The 20,627-nt window shown below is 41.6% G+C and overlaps 1 protein-coding gene across 1 annotated transcript in view; it reads left to right on the plus strand.

The window, feature by feature from the left end:
• The window catches only part of LOC136867132 (trypsin-5), a 130,812-nt gene that overhangs the window by 77,811 nt on the left and 32,374 nt on the right, over positions 1 to 20,627 (plus strand). Inside the window, exon 6 of the mRNA XM_068227027.1 lies at positions 16,260 to 16,397. Coding sequence (XP_068083128.1) covers positions 16,260 to 16,397 — 138 coding nt within the window. The remainder of the gene's footprint in view (positions 1 to 16,259; positions 16,398 to 20,627) is intronic.

The raw sequence follows: 20,627 nt of genomic DNA on the forward strand, positions 1-20,627 counted from the left end.
AGAGGCCTCCTGATTACATTCCCAGCAGATCGGGGAGTTTATCGTTATCTGTTTAATTGATCTAGGTCTGGGACTGGGAGTTTGCGTTTGTATCTGTACCACCACATAGGCAACGTAACAGTGAATACATCCCTCCATATACCGTTGGCGTCACTAAGGGCATTCTATCGTAAAAGAGAACCAATAGGTCATATCCGCGACCCCACAAGGTTTTGAGAAAAGCAATAAAGAAGAAGGAGAAAACGAATATTTCATATTAATCCTTCAAGTCAGCTGGGAAAGATGGAAATCAGTTAAAGTTTGCTCAGGCTGGTCGAATGAGACATACAAGAAGAAGAAAAGCTTACAGTAATTTGAGTCGTCCGTTCCACTAACCTAACTTATTAATTTCTTTCCTATCCCAGTAGTATATTTCGTAGGAACAGATCAATATTTCGGAGTATCTAAATTGCATATGTATACGTTAACTAGTAAGATTTCTGCGGATTAAGGGTGAAGTGTACTGAAGTGATTGAGAGAAGAAGTGAGTGCTCACACTTTTAGTGTTGCTGCTGAAATTTCGGATGAGTTTTAAAAATATTATTATGGCTGGTGTGCGAATTCTTCGTGGTCTGGTAGTGTTTCATATATTGCGCAGAGTCTCATGTCTGTTCAGGTTAAGTTGCTATTTTGTTTGCCCTAAGGCAAAGAATTAGTTTTAAGTGCTTCTCGCTCTGACGGTAAGTCATTTGCCCCTAGTTCTAGTCCATGGTCCTCTAACTTGGTGCCCAAATATTTTGTATGTCTACCAGCCCATCACCAGCCAACATCACCTGGTCGTTATTTTGAACTTATCCGTCGAAGCCTATTTCGTAATTGGTGATGGTGGTGATTGCTGTTTTAGGAGGAAGTACAACTAGGAAGCCATCCTCCCTTAACACTAACCAGAGGAAGAAAGAGAAGAGGGATAAGCTCCGATCATTCTTAGATGACTCCGCAAAAGAATGGGAAAGGATACGAAGGGCGTGAAAACGAGAGACTCCGCAAGCTTCAAATTTAAGTTGAACGAAAACGAGAGTTGACCAAGGGGAACCGAATAGGAAATATTAAAGTAAAGAAACTGGCACAACTCAGCTAGGGATCCGTTCTCACCAATCCATGCTCCCCTTTCATTTACCACAGAGAATACCGTGGATGTATTCTACCACCCACAGGGCGTTCCTCTTCTTTCAAAAGCTGCCCATTGAAACTTCTTCAGCATCGTCGTTGCACGAGTTTCCATTGATGTTTATACAATTGCTTCTGGCATATTGTCATTAATGTTAAAAGTGAATAGTAATTTTTTAAACTTAACTCTGTGAATCAGTATGCTGGCTGACGGTTTCATAACAAACCGATTATGAATGACAATATTAACTCTTCTAAATTAACACTGACAACGTCGAAGCTGGGTCAGATGAGCAGGAATAGAGGAGTAACAACTCAGAATGATTCCACGAAAATGTCATATCGAGGCCTAAATTGCCAAACTGATATAACATTTATTTTTGTTGAAGAAATGTATTTAGATATTTTAAAATCTCTTGTTACAGAAGGACGCATCGGAAAACCATTTTGCAATAGCCCGTATCTTACCTCAATTCTTGTGACAAAGGAAACTTATACAACCTGTGACAATAAAGTTCGGTGAATAGTCCTGTACTTTCAAGATAGATGAACAATGCACGATAGTGACCTTACTGTCCTTCAAAATAGTCCCTTCTCATAACTATGCACTGCTGAGATCGGCGACACATGTCCTGGAAACGTTGCAAGAAGGCTTCCTTCCTTTGGAATGGTGTTCAAAAGCCTCGTCTCGTTTCGTTGGATGTCAGGAATATCTCTTTTCTTTCAAAGCGAGTTTGATGCGTGACTTTTCGGCTCTGACCATTTTCCGACGAGGGGATCCCGGAGAACGCCTTTCCATGCCTTGCTGTTTCGTTTCAGGGTCGTACCTGAGACACCAGGTTCCATCCTCAGTGACAATACAGTTCAAGAAATTTGGTGTCGCATCCGCCGTTTCGACAAAATCCTGTGAAGCCTCTAAACGTGCCTGCTTCTGATCGTCAGTCATGTGATGTGGCACTAGACAAGAACACGTTTTCCTCTCCCCTAACTTCTGGGTAACGATTTGTCGCACGGATTCACAGTTAATCTGCAGTTCATCCGCTATCATGCGCACAGTTAATCGCCGATCGTTCGTGATTAATGTCCTCACCTTCTCAATGTTTTCGTCACTGACGGCGGTCTCCGGTCTTCCGCTACGGGGGTTGTCAGAAACACTTTCCCGGCCTCCTAGGCAACGGGCGAACGACTCGTACAAACACTTCAAGGACAGTGCTTGATCTTCATAAACACCGTATGCGTTCCTTTCGGTGTCTTGCCAAGCTTAAAACAAAATTGTACATTGATCATTTGGTCGTTAATGTTCCTGTTCACAGTTCAGGACCAACGCACTAAACACGCACTGTGTCAAAGAGGTCTTACACGGCAGACACAGGATACTCAACTGAACAACGTTGGGAGCAGGTGGTCAAAACCTGCTGCTACGCAGGTGAAGCGTTGTGTGTCGCCAGTGATGACCGGTCTGACTTCATTCACCGAACTTTATTGTCACAGGTTGTAAATACGCCAAATAACGTACATTTTTCATACCTTGATATTTACAAGTAATTTTATTTTCTTCAAGCTCATATATTTACATGTCAGAGTGATCTTTCCGTATGTACATAGTTATAAAGTATATTTTTCATAATTCTCTAAGTAGTTTGAAGGGGCACTTCATTGTTTAGGGAAGATTGTAGTCAGTCAGACTCAAACATAGGCAAAGTCGTCTACACAGCACAATAATCGATGGAACAAAATATCTTTCGGGATCCTTGGCCTACGTCACCCCAACGACATCTACAAAAACATATAGGAACATTTCCTTCTACAGTGAATAAGTTTCCCGCTACGGCGCCGTGACTGGCTGACTGATTGACTGACTGACATTGCGCACCTCCTCAAGTCAAGTCCGGTTGCTTTGGAGACATTAGTGATGTTACAATTTAACTGTGGTAGTGAAACAGTAATATGAGGAAATCATCAGCAGAAAGGCAATGAGAATACAAACAGCGTCTGATAAAAACATAAAGATAACAAAAGGAAAAGAAAATTCTAAAGCAAGAATAGGAATAGAGGCTAGAATTACAAAATGGAGTACATAAATAAGTTCAATGGTGAGTGCAGGAACTTGATGATGGTGCCGATACTGTGATGCCTGACACAGAAAAGTGCAGAAAACATTTACAGGAACCATTGCTCTGTTCACCTCGAAGAAGAAGGCAACTTGTTTTGTATTTGCCAGAAAAAGAGTGTGTAGGGATTAGCAAGAGAAGAAAATGTGTGCCTAGAAAGCAGCTATCGGATGATGTTAAAGCAGCTGTCATTAATTTTTATCGCTATGACGCCATCTCATATCAGGTTCCAAAAAGAGACGATAGTGCAGCGAGCCATTTTAAGCAAAAATACACCCTGAGAAATTTGGCGTTACTTTCTGCCACATTTGGATTTAAAATTGAAAGGAACTTTTTAGAATCATACCATGGAAAAAATGCAGTAGATGCAATTTGAGGCCAAGTAAAACGAATGGCGATGGTGCTGCAAAATCTGGAAAGAAGGTACAGAGTGCTGAAGATTTTGTAATCATTTTGAGCAATAAGACCGAGCAAATTACTCTACACTATGTACCACAGGTTGAAATAGAAGCGGTAAAGAGATATGTTGAAAAATTATTTCGACATATTTCAACTATTTCTTCCAACATTAGTTCATTATGTAGGAGTATTGGGCGAATATGTTATGGAATGTGCAGATCTTTCATGTGAACAATCAGCGAGAAGTATTCACAAGTTTCACAATTAGAACAAAAACTGTCGGATAATAAAGTGATACGTCAAATGATTGCACTGGGCAGCGTTTGTTGCAGCAGTGTCAGTCACACGTGCCCGGATGTTGCGTTATGTGTTCCATCCATCTGCTCAGATAAGAAGGTAATGACGCAAATTACAAACTACAAATAAAACACAGCTACATTATTTATTTATTTATTTATTTATTTATTTATTTATTTATTTATTTATTTATATATTTATTCACGAAGCACAAGATACAGCTACACTGAGCAAATTTCACTTGCACTGTCAACAGACTATTTAACAAACGTAAACTTTCATAATAAAATATAACAAACATAACAAAATATAACAAGATCAGGTACACATCCTACTAATAACTGTCCAAATCGAAAACCATGAGAATGTCCATGTTCATAGCCGAGTCGTCGTGGGTCAAGATGCCGGTATAATCCCTTCACATCAACTTATCTTTAAGGTACTATTTACACACCTCTCGAATACACTTTTATTTGATGCTATATCAAGCTCTTGTCTCCTATTAATATTGTTAAAGAGTGTTGGGAGGCGGATTAGGAAAGATCGTTGAAGTATTGAGTGCTGAGTGTGGGGAATGTGGAGAAGGTCTTTGGTTCTGGTGGAGCGGGAAGGAGCGCGGAGAGAGAAGAGAGAAACAAGATGTTCCGAGCGGTAATGTCCATTTAAGATCTCGTGGAGGAAACTCAGGTCAGCTACCTGTCGCCTGATGTGCAGCGGTGACACATTAATTGCCATTAATACCTGCTGCGTAGACAGATTTCTGAGCTTGGGGTTTCTGTTCCTTACAATTGCAGCAAAGAAGGACACTGCTCTGTCTAACTGCTTAGTATTGGAGGGGGCGGCTGTTGTCCAAATCGGGGAGCAGTAGTTTAAGAGAGGTTGAACGATCGTGAGGAAGAAGTGACGAAGAGCAATGGGGTCAGACATTTCTGTGAAGCGATAGAGAATGCCTAGTAATTTCATAGCCTTGGTTGTATTTGTTTCTATATGGGTCTTAAATTGTAATTTTGTATCGAATATTACACCTAGGTCACGCTGTTGCGTAACCACGGTGATGGGCTTGTCGAGTAGGTAATATGATGTCGGTAGAGGAGATTTACGCAGTGTTATGGTCATGTGGCTGCATTTTTGTGGATTGGGGATAAGTTTCCAAATACGGCACCAGTTCGAGAAGGCATTAAGTGAGGACTGTAGCAGAGCTGCATCTGCTGGATTCCTGATCTCCCTAAATATCTTGCAGTCGTCAGCAAAGAGTAGGGTATTCGCTGTTTCGTTGAGTTCGGACGGCAGATCGTCCATAAACAAAGAAAACAGCAAGGGGCCAAGAGTACTGCCTTGTGGGACACCGGAGGTGACTGGTAACCATGAGGATGAAGTGCCTGGTATTACCACTCTCTGCCAACGTTCATGTAGGAAGCCAGCAAGAAGGGTCAGAAGACTGCCATGTATATTAAATCGTTCGGAGAGTTTATGGAGCAACAGAGTATGGTCAACAGAATCGAAAGCTTTCGAAATGCCTACGTAGCAGATACCCAGCTGTGATTTAGCTGCAATGGCGTGTGATGCAAAGCTATGCAGAGTGGCCAGGTTTGTTAGACAAGAGCCACCTGGTAGAAAACCATGCTGCTTGGTTGAGATATACGGCAAAGTGAATGCGAGGAGACGCTGGTGTATAATTTTGTCAAAGATAAAGGATAGTGTGGGGAGAATAGAGATTGGTCGGTAAGACGAAACATTAAATTTGTTGCCTGATTTGAGAAGTGGAACAATATTTGCCTGTTTCCAGGTAATAGGAAAATAGCCCGCGGCAAAACATCTGTTAAATAATTTAGAGAGAGGGACGCAAAGAGTGCTGGCAGTATTTTTTAGGAAAAGAGGACCTATAGTGTCGGCACCGGTAGCTTTGTTGGTACGAAGAGTTTGAAGAAGGTTATGAACTTCACTTGGTGTGGTAGTTATGCTTGATAGGGTTCTGTTTGAAGCTGTACCAACGGGAGGGAGCGGTTGGTTTTGTAAGGGAGGGGAGAAGTTGGAGAAGAAATACCTGTTGAACAATTCATTGCGATCGGCGCCATCTGCTGTTGCATCGTTGTGGTTCACGCTGACAGGAATCCGCTCCGTCCTTCTCCGTGTGTTGATGAGACTCCAGTAGCGCTTGGGATTACTGCGGACGTATTCAGTGACAGTGTCTACGTGTGTTTTGTAGTCTCTTCTGACCATAAACCTCGCGTGGTGGCGGATTTTAACGAAGGTATTGTGAGTGTGTGGGTTAGGGAAGTCTTTCCACAAGCGCCAAGCTCTCTTATTAAATAGTATCAGTCTGGTCTCTTGTGATATCCAGTGTTGATGTTTGCTAGTAGTATTCCGTTGTGCCGGTACGAAGTCTTTAATTGCAGCTTGCAGCCAGTCGTACAGCAGATCAAGAGCCGATTCGATATCAGCTATTTCGAGCAGACTCCAGGGAAGGCATTCCAGGGCACGACACATTGCAGGCCAGTCGGCACGGCGCCAGATGTAGGTAGGGCGGTAGGATGTCCTGCTGTTATTCCTTCATTCATTTCATTTTCGTTTTTGTTCTTTAAAGTGAGAAACCTGCATTTACAGTAACGACCGTGATTTGATAACTTTTTTTGCCATGCACTGATGCGTGTAAAATTGTAAAAGAGTAAAATAATGTGATCACAGAATTATAATCAGTAAACTAACTCAGCATGAAATGTATTATTTCAGAGATATCAGTCACATAACGAGGTGAGTCAGTCATACACCACATGTTTACCAATGGATGAAGCTCTACGCATGAACCAGCTTCGGTGGTGTGGTCATGTGAGGCGAATGGAGGAGGATAGGTTACCTTCGAGAAGTATTGACTCTGTTGAGGGTAAGAGAAGAAGTAGAGGGCGACGATGGTTAGACTCAGTTTCTAACGTTTTTAAGATAAGAGCCATAGAACTAAACTGGCCCACAGCAAATGTAGCAAATAGGAGATAGTAGTGACCTGTAGTAAATACACCGAGGCTTACACACTGAACGCTAAAAGGCATAACGGTCTATAGTGAAAATGTATGAATGTGCATTTGTAGTGGTGAGATTGTGGTGCGAATTCTTAGCAAGCAAGAGGATTCACACTGATTTAACTCTTGCTTCACTCTCTGTGGTAAAGTTCGTCTGTCTACACGGTAGTGTTTCTACCAGTCTAGGCACTGAAGTCTCGAAAGTGGATCATTTTATCAGAGCGAAGTACATTTGTTAAAACTCCGTCCAGTTAGCGGTATAAGTCTTCTTTCTGGGCATCCGCTAATATTAACGTCGGGGAATAGAGTAGTTCACCGGTTGTTACCCGCTCTATAAGTGGAGCGTCGTGAGTCCTTCACTTATTCCGAAAGGTAATTGCTTAAGATGATTTATGAATAAATTTATTGTTTATTGCAAATCCAAGACCGTGAAGACGGGGTTCCTTTCCTTCTTAGCTTTCCAAAAGAAGATTTACAGTTCATTTTTCTGTGCGCCTAGTTTCACTTACAGCAGCAATGCCAACGTCAAATATTTTTAGTTCACGAGTTATAATTGCTTTTCGGTATTGTAGTCGAGTTTTGATGTCAGTGTCCATTAAAACAAAAATGGTACAGAAGTTCGCTATCACCTAAGTTACGTCATCACTCGACTCCTTTCGATGATTCAGAGAAAATAGAGTGTACCTAAGAAAATATTATTCCCCAAAAAAACCGTGAATGGCCTTGTCCGACCCGTGCATACAGAATCTTATTTACGAATGTAGTAATTACCATCACCACCACCATGTCATTCGCTAAATTATATCTTAGAAAGACCACGGGGAGGACCCCATACGTTGTATGCGCATTGGGAAGTTTTGCTGAAAATGGCAGGTCACGTTTCCTACCCCATTTCGCAATCAAGTTCGGGAGTTTCTACTATAACGGCAGGCTCACTTGCCTACTGCCATTCACAATGGAGATGCGGAGATGTCGTTATAAATACAGGCCCTTTTTCCCTAATGCCAGTCATAATCGAGTTGGGGAGTTCTGAACATAATCGAGGAATGCAGTTCTATCTAAAGCTAAAACGAAGTGGATTTATTGCAAGAATGAAATATCCCTCTCTACATTCTTATGATATGAGTTACGGATTTAAGAAAGCGGAAACAGAGGATATATTTAAGCTGAGAGATTCTTAGATAAGAAGATGACTTACGGTGTTATAACTTAAGGCTCGGTCAAACACGAAGCGGGCTGCCCACGCCCGACCGCTGTGAATTCAGCATCGCGTAATATAGCATCATCCTGGTTAAACAGAAGGCGGTCTACCGTGGCGGACCAAGCGAGTCCGCTGCGGGCAGGTGAGCGGTTGTGATTTTCCACAAAGTTCGCGCGGGCTGGAAGCCAAAACATGGCCGACGAAACTGAGAAGTTAATTGACTATGTGCGCGAGTGCGTTTTTTTATATGTTTTACGTCATCCGGACTACAAGGATGTAGTGACGAAAGCAGAAGAATGGAGAGTGATTGGGGAGACACTACGTCAAAGCAGTAAGTTACAGTATTATTACATTTTTATTCATAAATTAAAGATTCAAACAAAACTAAATGAAATTGAAGTGTGATCAAGTGATAACTGCAATAATATTATAGGTATAATAAGCACCAAAGAGTTAATAGTATAGTACAACATTATAAAAAAGATTGTACAAGTATAATAATGAATATATCATACAAAGGAAAGTAAAGTTTAATGAAAATATACATACGAAAATTGTTTGATACCATGATTCATGAAAGATCGTTCAAGTACTGAACGAAATGCTTTCGTACTGCACGGACATCATCACATTATCTTTCTCTCATTCGATTAGTAGCTGATGGAGCATTGATGGGCTGATTTGAGTTGTTTTCTGCTAATAATTCCCTCATCAGTAGTGAGATTCTCTATGTTATTACCTCGAATAAAACTGTGAAGGCAACAAGCAGATTTAACAGTGTGTACAACAGTATCAGTATCACACTGGATAGGGCTAGAAAAACACACGCCACTTTTGAGCTGAAATGCCGAATGCATTTTCAACGACGCGCCGTGGTCTTCAAAGTCGTTTAATGTAACTTCTTTTCTCTAAATCATCGAAGACAGCTTTTCTTGGAAAAGGACGCATTAAATACGTTTGTAACTTGAAACTTTCATCACCTACAAGCACATGAGGAACGGGGGTATCTGTCCCAGGGAATGGCTTTGGAGGCAAAATTGTTTTGTTAGCAACAAAATCGCGATAGAAGGAGGAACTCTCGAAGATAGTACTATCGCTGTGCCGCCCATAACTACCTACATCAACAACAATGAACTTCTAAGGATCAACTATGGCCAAGAAAACAATAGAATAATAATTTTGTGGCAAAAATAACTTGATCCGCTGTTATTAGGGCATTTAATTTCCAAGTGTTTGCCATCCATGCCCCCGATGCAGTTGGGAAAGTTCTCTAAACCCAACTTCGGACTTCCTCCAAACCTCCTCCGTTGGAGTGGGCAAGTACAGTGGTTGGAGAACATTCCAGATCTCCATACATACTTCTTTAATGATACTTGAAACAGTGGTGCGTCCAACACGGAACGAGAAAGGATAGTGTGATGGGAATCACCTGCAGCAAAATACCTGTAACAATGAATACAACATGAATAATTGCATAAACAAACAAAAACAAAAAACTATTATCATGACAAATTATTTTAACTCTATTTTAATAAAGATATACCTAAACAGTAATTGAAATAGTGCTATTTGTAACAATTATTTGTATTCATTTCTCACTTATATTTAACTTGACTGATTTCTTCTAAAATTACTGTTTTATTGTTTTCTATAGGTGACGCTGTGAGGCAGAAATGGAAGAATTTGAGGGATTCATACCTGAAGTACCTCAAGTTCTCAAACGGCGTTACTGGTTCGGCAAAGAAATACAAAAATTGGCTCTGAGCTAAAAATTTGCAGTTCCTTCAAGATACAATCTCTCCGCGGCCAATTGTGTGAAATGTACCATAGACAGGTGTGACAGATATTGTTCAGGTGGACGAGGATAGCAACGAGGATGGCTGTGCAACCAGCGGATCCCTAACAAAGCCACCGCCTCCGAAATAATCAAAGCCAAAGGACGTCAGCACGGAAGTTGGTACGGTTTTACAACATCTAGAGAGGAAAAGGACAACAAACCATAAAATTGTCTTGACCGTATCAGTCACCTATTTTTGAGCTAAGCTGAGACTTTTAAGAAGTTCTCACCTAGAACACAAGTTTTTTTTTTTTTTTAATTGAAATGGTCCAAATGTTTGGCCGGGCTGAAATTCGCGATATGGATGCTCAAACACCATCCCCAAGTTGTTCATCATAGCAAACCACTGCCAGTAATGATAATTTCCCTGAAGAAAGACTAACACTGATCTGAGCGATACAAACCGGTCACCACATGGATTCCGTGCACCCTCAGCGGATTCGGCGTAAGGGTGGTATAAAACGTTCACAGGAGATATGTGGGAGTAGCAGGGCCCTTCAGGGCTTAAATTTAATCTGTTGTATTGTGTTGTATTGTGAAATATGAATAAGCAAAAACAAAAAGCAAATTAATTAACATGCACTTTACTTACCTCAAGCATATTGCTAGTCTTTCCTTCGTCCCAATGTATTTCCTCCAGTTAGACGTCAGTTTTTGCTATTTTAGATTCAAGGAGATTATGTAAGTTGTCAAATTGTTGTACAGTCATTCGAAAATATACGAAGAAACGGTCTGTAGATGACCTCAGCTAACAGCATAGTTTGTGATACTCGCCGAACTCCTCTCTTTTTTCATTAATATTATGCACCAATTCTCTTTTCCGTCTTGCGAACAGAAGAAGCAATTCTTCTTCATCGGAGGAAGTGCTGGACCTGTCTAATATCACGAACATAAAACACTGTAATACGCACTTGATCGCGATTGCTTTCACACTGTTTCGCCTTGACTTGTCCGCATTCGGTTTGACCACCCTAGCGCGCGACGGACTGCGGTCAGTCCGTTCACTCGTATTTCTGTTTGATAGAACCTATAAGCCTAACGAGAAAAGGCAGAGACAAGAAATTAAACCAGAAAAGGGAAGTAGAAGAGATACACATACAGTAAAAATTATACCAATCCCTTAAAACACCTTAATGTGTGGAATAATGGGCTACAATCCGCGTACTGTTGAAATATTACAATCACACATAGATCTATTCGAAGACACTTGTAACCTCCAATGGTATTACGCAAATATCCCGCAGAATGGCAGCTTGACGTTTATCTCGCTTTCTACTCAACGAACAACCACGAGTTTACAGGAATAACAACGAAAATGACATTTCATTACTTCCCTGCTGGCAAGCGGCCAGAGAAGTTGCTCCCCTGTGGGTGGGGGCGGTAGAATAACACCTACGGTATCCCCTGCCTGTCGTAAGAAGCGAATAAACGGGGCCCCAGGGGCTCTGAACTTTGGAGCGTGGGCTGGCGACCGCGGGGCCCTGAGCCGAGTCCTGGCATTGCTTCCACTTACTTGTGCCAGGCTCCTCATTTTCATCTCCCCTATACGACCTCACTTGGTCAACTCTTGTTCCTTTCCGACCCCGACGGTATTACGTATGGAGGCCTAGGAAGTCTTTCATTTTCACGCCCTTCATGGCCCTTGTCTTCATTTGGCCGATATCTTCATTTTTCGAAGTGTCGGATCCCTTCCATTTTCCCCTCTGATTAGTGTTACATAGACGATGGTTGCCTTGTTGTACTTCCTCTTAAAACCATAATCACCACCACCACCAGAGAAGTTGTCATAGTAACAGGTATGTTCGTTTCTGGAGTGCGCGTCTGTCCGTCACTTATGCAGAGCATGAAACTCGCGGAAAATAGTAATTTTCTCCATCATTTGAAGAGTAAACGAAATTATGTGTACAAAAACTTTAATATGTTGAAGCGTTTCACATACGGTCTTCGGATTTTACAGTAAATCAATAGTACAAGAGAAAATTGAAAAATATGTTCTGGTTTCCGTATAAACTCCCGTCGATTCAGCGATTTTTAAAACCACTGATACGGTCTTGAGTTGACCTGAAACGGATAAAGAGCCTATCTGAAAACTTGACAAAATAAACGAAATTATAGACAGCGGACCCCCTACAATTTTATTTATAAATATTTTATGTTTTTGGTATTATATGGACTTTATTGTAGGACTAGGAGTTTCTATCTATATAGAAATATTTATATATTTATTTCAGCTGTATTTAGAAGTTGAAGGTGGCGTAGAATAAAGCTGAAATTCGAGTACCTGAAATGAAGTTGCTCGTGGTAAAAACTACATCTAAATGAAAACCGTTATTATAACCGTAATATCTGAAGTTCAGCCCCTTGGCTGAATGGTCAGTGTTAACAGCATTCTCTTCAGAGAATCGTGGATTCGATTCGCGTTCGATACTAGCTCATTTAGGTGTTCATTGTAATACTCAAGTATGTGCTGATTCTGGAACGGTTGAGGATAAAACCAGTCTGCGGGCTGAATGCTCAACATTCATACAAGTACCCCAGCCACGTGGTGGCAGAGTTAGCGGCACGACAGTTAACCCATGCGGTAGGTAATCCTTCCCCCTTAACGTCTTCGTACTCCATAACGGCATCTAGTCGGACGTACAGCTAATAATATTTAATCCTTTGTCCCTGATGTGAATTTGAACTTAAGTGTTGCTAACCAGTCGTATTATTCAGACAGGTGAGAAATCAAGGGTATCACTCTTTATTCTTCTTATTTTCCTTCAGTGATTTCTACGGTTTCAAGGTCGAGTTTTCGAATCAGTGTGCGCTAGTTTGCAGCTATGCATAGTTTCCGGGTCAAACTAGAAAATTCTCTCCCTTTTTTTTTTTTTACAATTTTTATTTCGTTGCACCGACACCAAACAGGTCTTATGGCGACGATGGGATATGAAAGAACTAGGAGTGGGAAGGAACCAGCCATGGCCTTAATTAAGATACGTACCCAGCATTTTCCTGGTGTGAAAAATAATTAATATTATTTGCTTTACGTCCCACTAACTACTTTTTCGGTTTTCGGAGACGCCGAGGTGCCGGAATTTTGTCCCGCAGGAGTTCTTTTACTTGCCAGTAAATCTACCGACACGAGGCTGACGTATTTGAGCATCTTCAGATACCACCGGACTGAGCTAGGACCGAACCTGCCAAGTCGGGGCCAGAAGGCCAGCGCCTTAACCGTCTGAGTCACTCAGCCCGGCGGTGAGAAAAATATAAACCACGGAAAACCATCTTCAGGACTGCCTACAGTGCAAGTCCACAGCTTCTCATATCTATGGCTTTAACCACGTAATTATTCAGACTTTCTCGGAAGCGTTCTCATGGACTATGAAAATATATTGTTAGTACTGCGGTCGACAACCTGGTGCTCCAGCTCCACCCCCTCACCCCTTCAGCTCCCACACTCCGGTGGATATGGTCCTTCGACTGCAAATGCCTTTCCGTTTGTTTAGGTGCAAATCTCAGCTGTTGGTGAATCGTGTTATTTAGTACGTTATCAAGAAGAGAAAACCCGGTAGACGAACATAACATAGCAAGTGTCAAAATTGTCACGGTCAGCACTTCGTACCGTTGTCGTGTCCTCCCAGGGACTTGAACCCAGGACTGCTATTCCCTCCGAGGATCGAACCCAGGGAACGTAGGAGGAATGGCTGTACCTGACGTATTGGGACCAGCCTGTAATAGAGGCTAGGAGTCAGGTATAGGCATGCCTAATAGGCGTACCTGATAATAATTAAAAGATGTAAAATTATTATATTCATGGAATTGAATAGTCAGTTAAGAGTGGAAATCATGTTTCTTGCATGTAGGAAATCTTGAGTAACAGAGAAGTTTGTCATACAGGAAGTGACTCATGTTGACCAGGGCATGGTTCAACCGCATAGACGCAGTAAGAATATACTAGAAGGGTCTCTTGGATACAGGCCACTGATTGGCCAGAATCACGGAAAGTGAGGCAGTCACGTACGCAGGTTACGACAAGCTTCGAGAACATTGGGCGTTGGCCCCGGAGGCTATATAAAGGCAAGGAAGCCATTATTCAGGGCTTCTACTATTCACTTCGCGGACCAGTTGTCAGTAGAATCCCTGCCGGTCGGTAGGACGATTACGCAATCAGTAATAATAATAATTATTATATACTTCAACGGACGACTAGTAGACAGAATTCCCGCTCAAGACTTGCCAACATTAAGTCTTTATTTTATATTGTACATAGTGTACATATTGTAGTCAACCTTCAGTATCAGAATATATTAACTTCGTGGGAATCCACTTCGTCTTCCTCCTGATCTGCACCTTAGTTGAAACTTCCCAACCTATACGTTCCAACCGCTCGGGAACGATCCAAACAACCTTCCAACCAATCTGACTTTTCCTGAGAGCTCACCTATAAGCTCTAATCCTGTCTGTCACGACACCGTACCATGCCACCGACCGTATTATTGTTCGGTTAACTTTCGTCATAACGATGATTGGCATAAATTACAGCGTGGTACTGTTTTTACCGGTTAATACCGCATTTACATTCTTTCGCATTTCGTGATCTGCAGGGCAAGGTATAGCTAACCCAGCACAAGGGTCAACGTACAGTACCGGTAACAGCACTGAAGTGATAAGAATGTAATATCGATTACTAATGAAAGCAAGAACTATATTATGTCAATCGGTTAGCACTGGCTATCACTGGCTATACAATGCTGCACAACAATCAACTTCTCTGGGTTCGCCACTAAAGATCCTTCTCGCAGCGCGGCCAGAGCACGACTACCAGATCGTACCCCTCAATATCGATGCATATCTCACAGCGTAGCCGTCGTTTGGTCAAAGGGGTATAAAATGATCGTTTGCCTTATAACCCTATTACTGAATAGAATTCTTCACCTTCATAATCATTATTGCCATCGCGTTTTGGATTAGATTCTAGTAACTATCAATATTGCCGTTACCTTTTACAAGGTCGTGGCGATTGTGCTCCCCGATAAATGAGCTGGGGCTGCTTTCTATACTGCTAATAATAAGAGTTGGTGTCTGACATTTCTTAGAGGGAGGTCCGTTTACTGCCTGCCGAGGCGGAATGAAGGGAGTGGCTGTGTGGTTGCCATAGAAACGAGGGTGGGGCGACTGCGGTTGCCATGGAGATAAAACTTCACGGCAGCTCGTCTTGCTGGGAGTTGCCAAACCTGTCACTGTCACTGATAAGAACCTGATTGTTTGTATAAGAGTGATCGCAAATGGGACGACACCGCCTGGCCAGGTAGTCTACAGCAGATCACAGCGGTCAGAATGAAGGTGGGAACAAATGAGCCGGAAGCGAGGGGTAAGAGTATGTGGAAAGGAATGCTGGAATGTGGCAACATCGTGAAATGGCACGTGCAGTGCTCCTCCCCCCAACATTACCTGTCAGACGCCAACTTTAGTTAAGTCTAGTATAGGCATTTAGATGTTGGAGAATTTGGTAGAGGCCACCTCTCCAATTTTGTGTGCACTATTACAGATCTGATTTTGGTGATGGTTGCAGGCAGCATGATTTATGCAACGCTATGATGTCGGCCATGTGAAGTAGCGTCGATAACAAGTAAAGGAAGAAGAACACTGGCTTCATAGTGAAACCTTTCTGAACGCTAATCTTTTTCGGAAAGCGCTCAGAGAGATTATAAACGTACTTCACGCTTTTACTATCGTTTTCAGAAAATGGTTTTTGAAAAATTATGTTTTTCTACCTTTCTAGTCATTGTTGGGTCTCCAAAGTCTTGCAGCTATGAATCACACTGCATTCATTATTTTAGGAGACAGTATAATATTACAGGATGTTCGGCACTCATATATGGATATACGTCAGTACGGTCTTGAACAAGGCTATCTTGTAACCCTCTATCGAATATCGCCAGACCAAAGCGAGGCGGCAACGTGCTTGCACTCAACTCGGAGTTCGCGTGTTTGATTCCTGGTCACTGCAGAAATTTTAGTTCTGAACTGAGGGCTGGAATAGGGTTCACTCAGCCTCGTGAGGCCAATTAAGGGGCTGGATATTACGAGAAGCTGAGGCTCCGGTCGAGAGAGCCAAGTAATACGGCTAAGGATGTTATCATACTGATCACGTTGTACTCTACTAACTGGAGGCAATTTGGATGGGCAGCAGTTGTTTGGACAGACAAAGCATTTACATGTTGATGCATGGGTTTGATATTTGTATGCAGTAAATCTTTTAACATTTACAGGTCATACAATCTGCGGAAATACATAAGATGAATGTGACGCTGAAGACTGGCGATGATTGCAAGAAGTTTTACCAAAGCCCGTACGCAAAGGAATACTATACATGTATGGAAATTACAGAAGAAAAAACTACATGCGCAGTAAGTAGCCTACTAATGTATACACCTATAGTTATGCCAGTTATTAAATATATAACGCTAATTTCCTTTTTTTTGTAAACTCGTAACATACACTTATCAGTTTCCTTACTAGGAGTATTAGTTGTAATACACTACCGTCATTGACCCAGCGGGAGGTAAACTTTGATGCAAAATTTACCCAAATGACATTAAACCAATTTGAATGCAATCGGAAGATGTTATGATGTTATTGATAAATTCCAGACACGCTTAATAGTGAAAAGTGTGATGAAACTGAGGGACTACAAATGTGTTAGTAGTAAGTGTTACTTAAGTGTGGACTGTAACTGATCTTATTCCATTATTGCTAGATATTTTTATGTACGACTCGTTGCCTGAATGGTCAGCGTACTGGACTTCGGTTCAGAGGGTCCCAGCTTCGATTCCCGGCCGGGTCGGGGATTTTAACCTTCATTGGTTAATTCCATTGGTTCGGAGGCTGGGTGTTTGTGCTGTCTCCAACATCCCTGCAACTCACACACCACACATAACACGATCCTCCACTACAATAACACGCAGTTACCTACAAATGGTAGATGCCGCCCACCATCATCGGAAGGTCTGCCTTACAAGGGCTGCACCCGGCTAGAAATAGCCCCACAAAATTATTATTATTATTATTATTATTATTATTATTATTATTATTATTATTAGATATTTTTATTACTTAAAAAGTGGGTTGCAACTAAATGACTGCAAGTGTATTAGTGGGCTATTGCCCTTTATTATTTTATTGTAGGTGGTGAGTAACGACTGAACATACATATAGAAACGAAACGGGGAAACTACCTAGGTAACGAGTCCGTTGACCTGTCATTTCTTGCCTGACTTTCAAAAGTAACGGAGTTTGAAGTTGAGTTCATCTAATCCCAAAGATAGCACCATCCTTACGCCCCACAAGGAAGACTGCAAGATGGAATTCACGCTGTATAATACAATCGGCAACATGTACAGTCATAGACAATGAAATAAACGAATTGTGTTGGATCCTGTAGGACACAGAAAGTCTCAATAGAAGGGTTATAGACACCTTACAAGTAATGCAGGGAACACTGTGTACAGCTCACTATATGAAAATGAGAGTTTTAATGGTGAAGCAACTGTACCCTCCAAGAACTGGAATAATACCATTGTGGGGTACGAATTCATATCTAACAAAATAATCTATATCAAATTAAACGCCTGTCCTTACAAACGTTACACAATCCACGTATATGCCGTTACTTATGGAGCAAGGACGTCCAAGATTTCTGTGATCAGTTAGAACATACTGTGAACAGAAGACCTAACGGAGAGATATTAATTCAGAAAGATTCCAATGCTAAAATTCGAAACAAACTCAAGATACGTACGTTAGGTATCTTCATGGTTCATATGGCTTAGGCACAGGAAATGATAGGAAAGAGCGTTTATCAGAATAATGTGCTAATATTTATTTAATTTGTTTCTACAATTCACTTTATATTGCACTAACGAGAGAACAGGAAAGGGTTAGGGTGGAAAAGAAGCGGATGTGGACTTAATTGAGGTACAGCCCCAGAATTTGCCTCGTGTGAAAATGGGAAACCACGGAAAACCATATTCAGGGTTTCCGTCATTGAGGTTCAAGCCCACTATCTCCCGAATGCAAGCTCACAGCCGCACGCCCCTAAAAGCACGGCCAAATCACTCGATGTGCTTATAATCACTTCACTGGATGCACCCCTCAATTCAAGACTTCTCTGCTGGACTACAAAATCTTCCCTGACGCGGACTGCAATACAGGCCACATTATGCTAGCTATGAAATATAGCATTAAGCTTGAAGTACATTAATAAAGAGAAAATAGTGGACAACACGTACGGACAAAATGTCCCTTAAAGTGTTTCTACAGTGCATAAAAGCATCAGGAGGGACAACATGAAGTCTAGTATCACATCATGCCTTCCAAGACCACAATGGATACAGGGTAAAAAGGAGCATTCTTGGTTATCGGATGCCACTGTTCAATTGGTTAGGGCAAATGACCTCGATCTTAGGCCCCTTTAAGCCAGAAACCTCATCATCATCATCATCATCGTCATTGAATTGGTTAAGGAGAAAAGTGACCTGAAGGAAAGTGCCGTACAAGTCATCGGTACAGAAGTCAAGTACAAGACGCTGAGCCGTGAGATACAGCGAAGTTGCAGGGCAGACAAAACACATTTCATCTAAAATATATATGACGAGATATAGGAATATCAAAACGGGAATGAATATAACGAACGTTTAACGAACTGAAAAGAATTCCGCGAAATCATATTGCGGATTTGAGTGGTTTATGATGATATGCGATCGTTAACTGATGATAGAGAAGCAACCACTGGGAGATGGAATAATTATTGCACTACGCTTTGTTGAGAGAAAGTTGCATTGCATCAGAGAACAACGGAGTATTCAGGAGCATAGCTTACTAAAACAGAGCCAAACGATTGGAACATTGCAGACGAAGAAGTAGACGTGTGCGTGCGTGCGTGCGTGCGTGCGCGCTGGGTGGGGGTGGAGGGCGAGGTCCTGAGTATAAGTAAAATGAAAATAGCAGTGGAACTCTACAGGGCAGTTATCGGCCGATGGAATAACCGCTTAAAGGTACGTGGAAGGAAAAATTATATTAACTACCATGAAACGCTGTTGTTGGCGATGAGGTGCTATTGATGATTGGAAGAGTGGAGATTAATCCTGGAGCCCTGAATTGGGAAAATATAGGAAGAACTAAGGATATGATAAAGGAGGTGCGGCAAGCCAAAATGACATGGGCGTTGATTATGGATCAGAACAAGGATATCAGGACCTGAAAAATAGCCTGAAATATGAACTGGCAGGGATTAGAGAAGGCCTAGAAAAATAGCAAGAGTAGATATACTTGTTAAATGGACATCACATGGTGCTGGAACAGCGTACACGAGAGCACTTACACAACATACGTGATCGTTGCCTCATTATATATGGCACTAGCTGATGTACCAATGCTTCGCTACGTAATTCTCAGATAGACTGATTTTGTATTTTTGCTAGCTGAAGTCAACATAGGTCATTACAAAAACGTCAGTAGGAATGTAACGATTAAAAGCAATGTTTTGATGTAAAATACTCGATCAAATGAAGAAAACGCACATTTTCTCACTTTCTACGAAGAGTACTACGGTGCCGATCTAACAGTCCAAAGTTCCAGAGCTGCACTGACCAGGCCGCAGACAGCCGTGAACACTGCTCTGCCATTATTCCGTGAAATATGCACACTGCTCATTCCAATCAGTGCCTCAGAGTAGGGATTGAATAGCTGGAATACTATGATGAACCAGTGTGTTACGTACCTGTAGTGTCAGGAAATATACGAATCAGAGGAAAGAAGAAAGTTATCTAACTCCCCAGCTACTTCCCACAAATATTCAGACAGTTGTTACACTCGGTACGACTGGGAGAGTTAGCCGTGCGGTTAGGGGCGCACATCTGCGAGGTCGCAACCGGGAGATGGTGTATTCGAACTCCACTGTCGGCAGCCCTGAAGATGCTATTTCACACCAAGCAAATGCTGGCTGGGGCTGTACCTTAATTAAGGACAAGGCCGCTTTCTTCACACTCCTGGCCCTTTCCCATCCCATCGTCGTCATAAAACCTATCTGTGTCGGTGCGATATAAAGCACATTTTACAAAAAGTACTCGGTAGGCAGCAGTACCTAATCCTGTCTATCGGAGATGAGCGGCAACAGAAGACACAAAGCACATAACAACAAACAATGGTCAATGTAATGTTATCGTTGATCAATTTTATGAGTTTTCTATATTGTAGACCTTCACATTTAGTTTTCTTTCAACTCTGAGATATTAAGGCGTCTTAAAAAATTATTTATAGCGTAGACTGTAGTTCCTTATTCTCAGATCTTACATATCGATTTTCATTATACCCATTTTCTCGATACTCGGAGCTGATATGAACTTAGAAACAAAAAGCCAAATTCATGAATATGTCTGTGATCATAGCCAGTATGGTAACGGTGTATAAAACATAAATGATCGGAAATTTAATACTATATAACTTAGGTTGTATATTAACTTTTAGGCCTTCCCCTAAACTACCATTTCACTCCATGTGAATACAATTATTCATAGCGTAGATTAAAGATTATATAGATATAGATTATATAGTATATCGATTTTCCTTAAGATACGACC

Source organism: Anabrus simplex, chromosome 3 (genome assembly GCF_040414725.1).
Source record: "Anabrus simplex isolate iqAnaSimp1 chromosome 3, ASM4041472v1, whole genome shotgun sequence".
Classification (NCBI taxonomy): domain Eukaryota; kingdom Metazoa; phylum Arthropoda; class Insecta; order Orthoptera; family Tettigoniidae; genus Anabrus; species Anabrus simplex.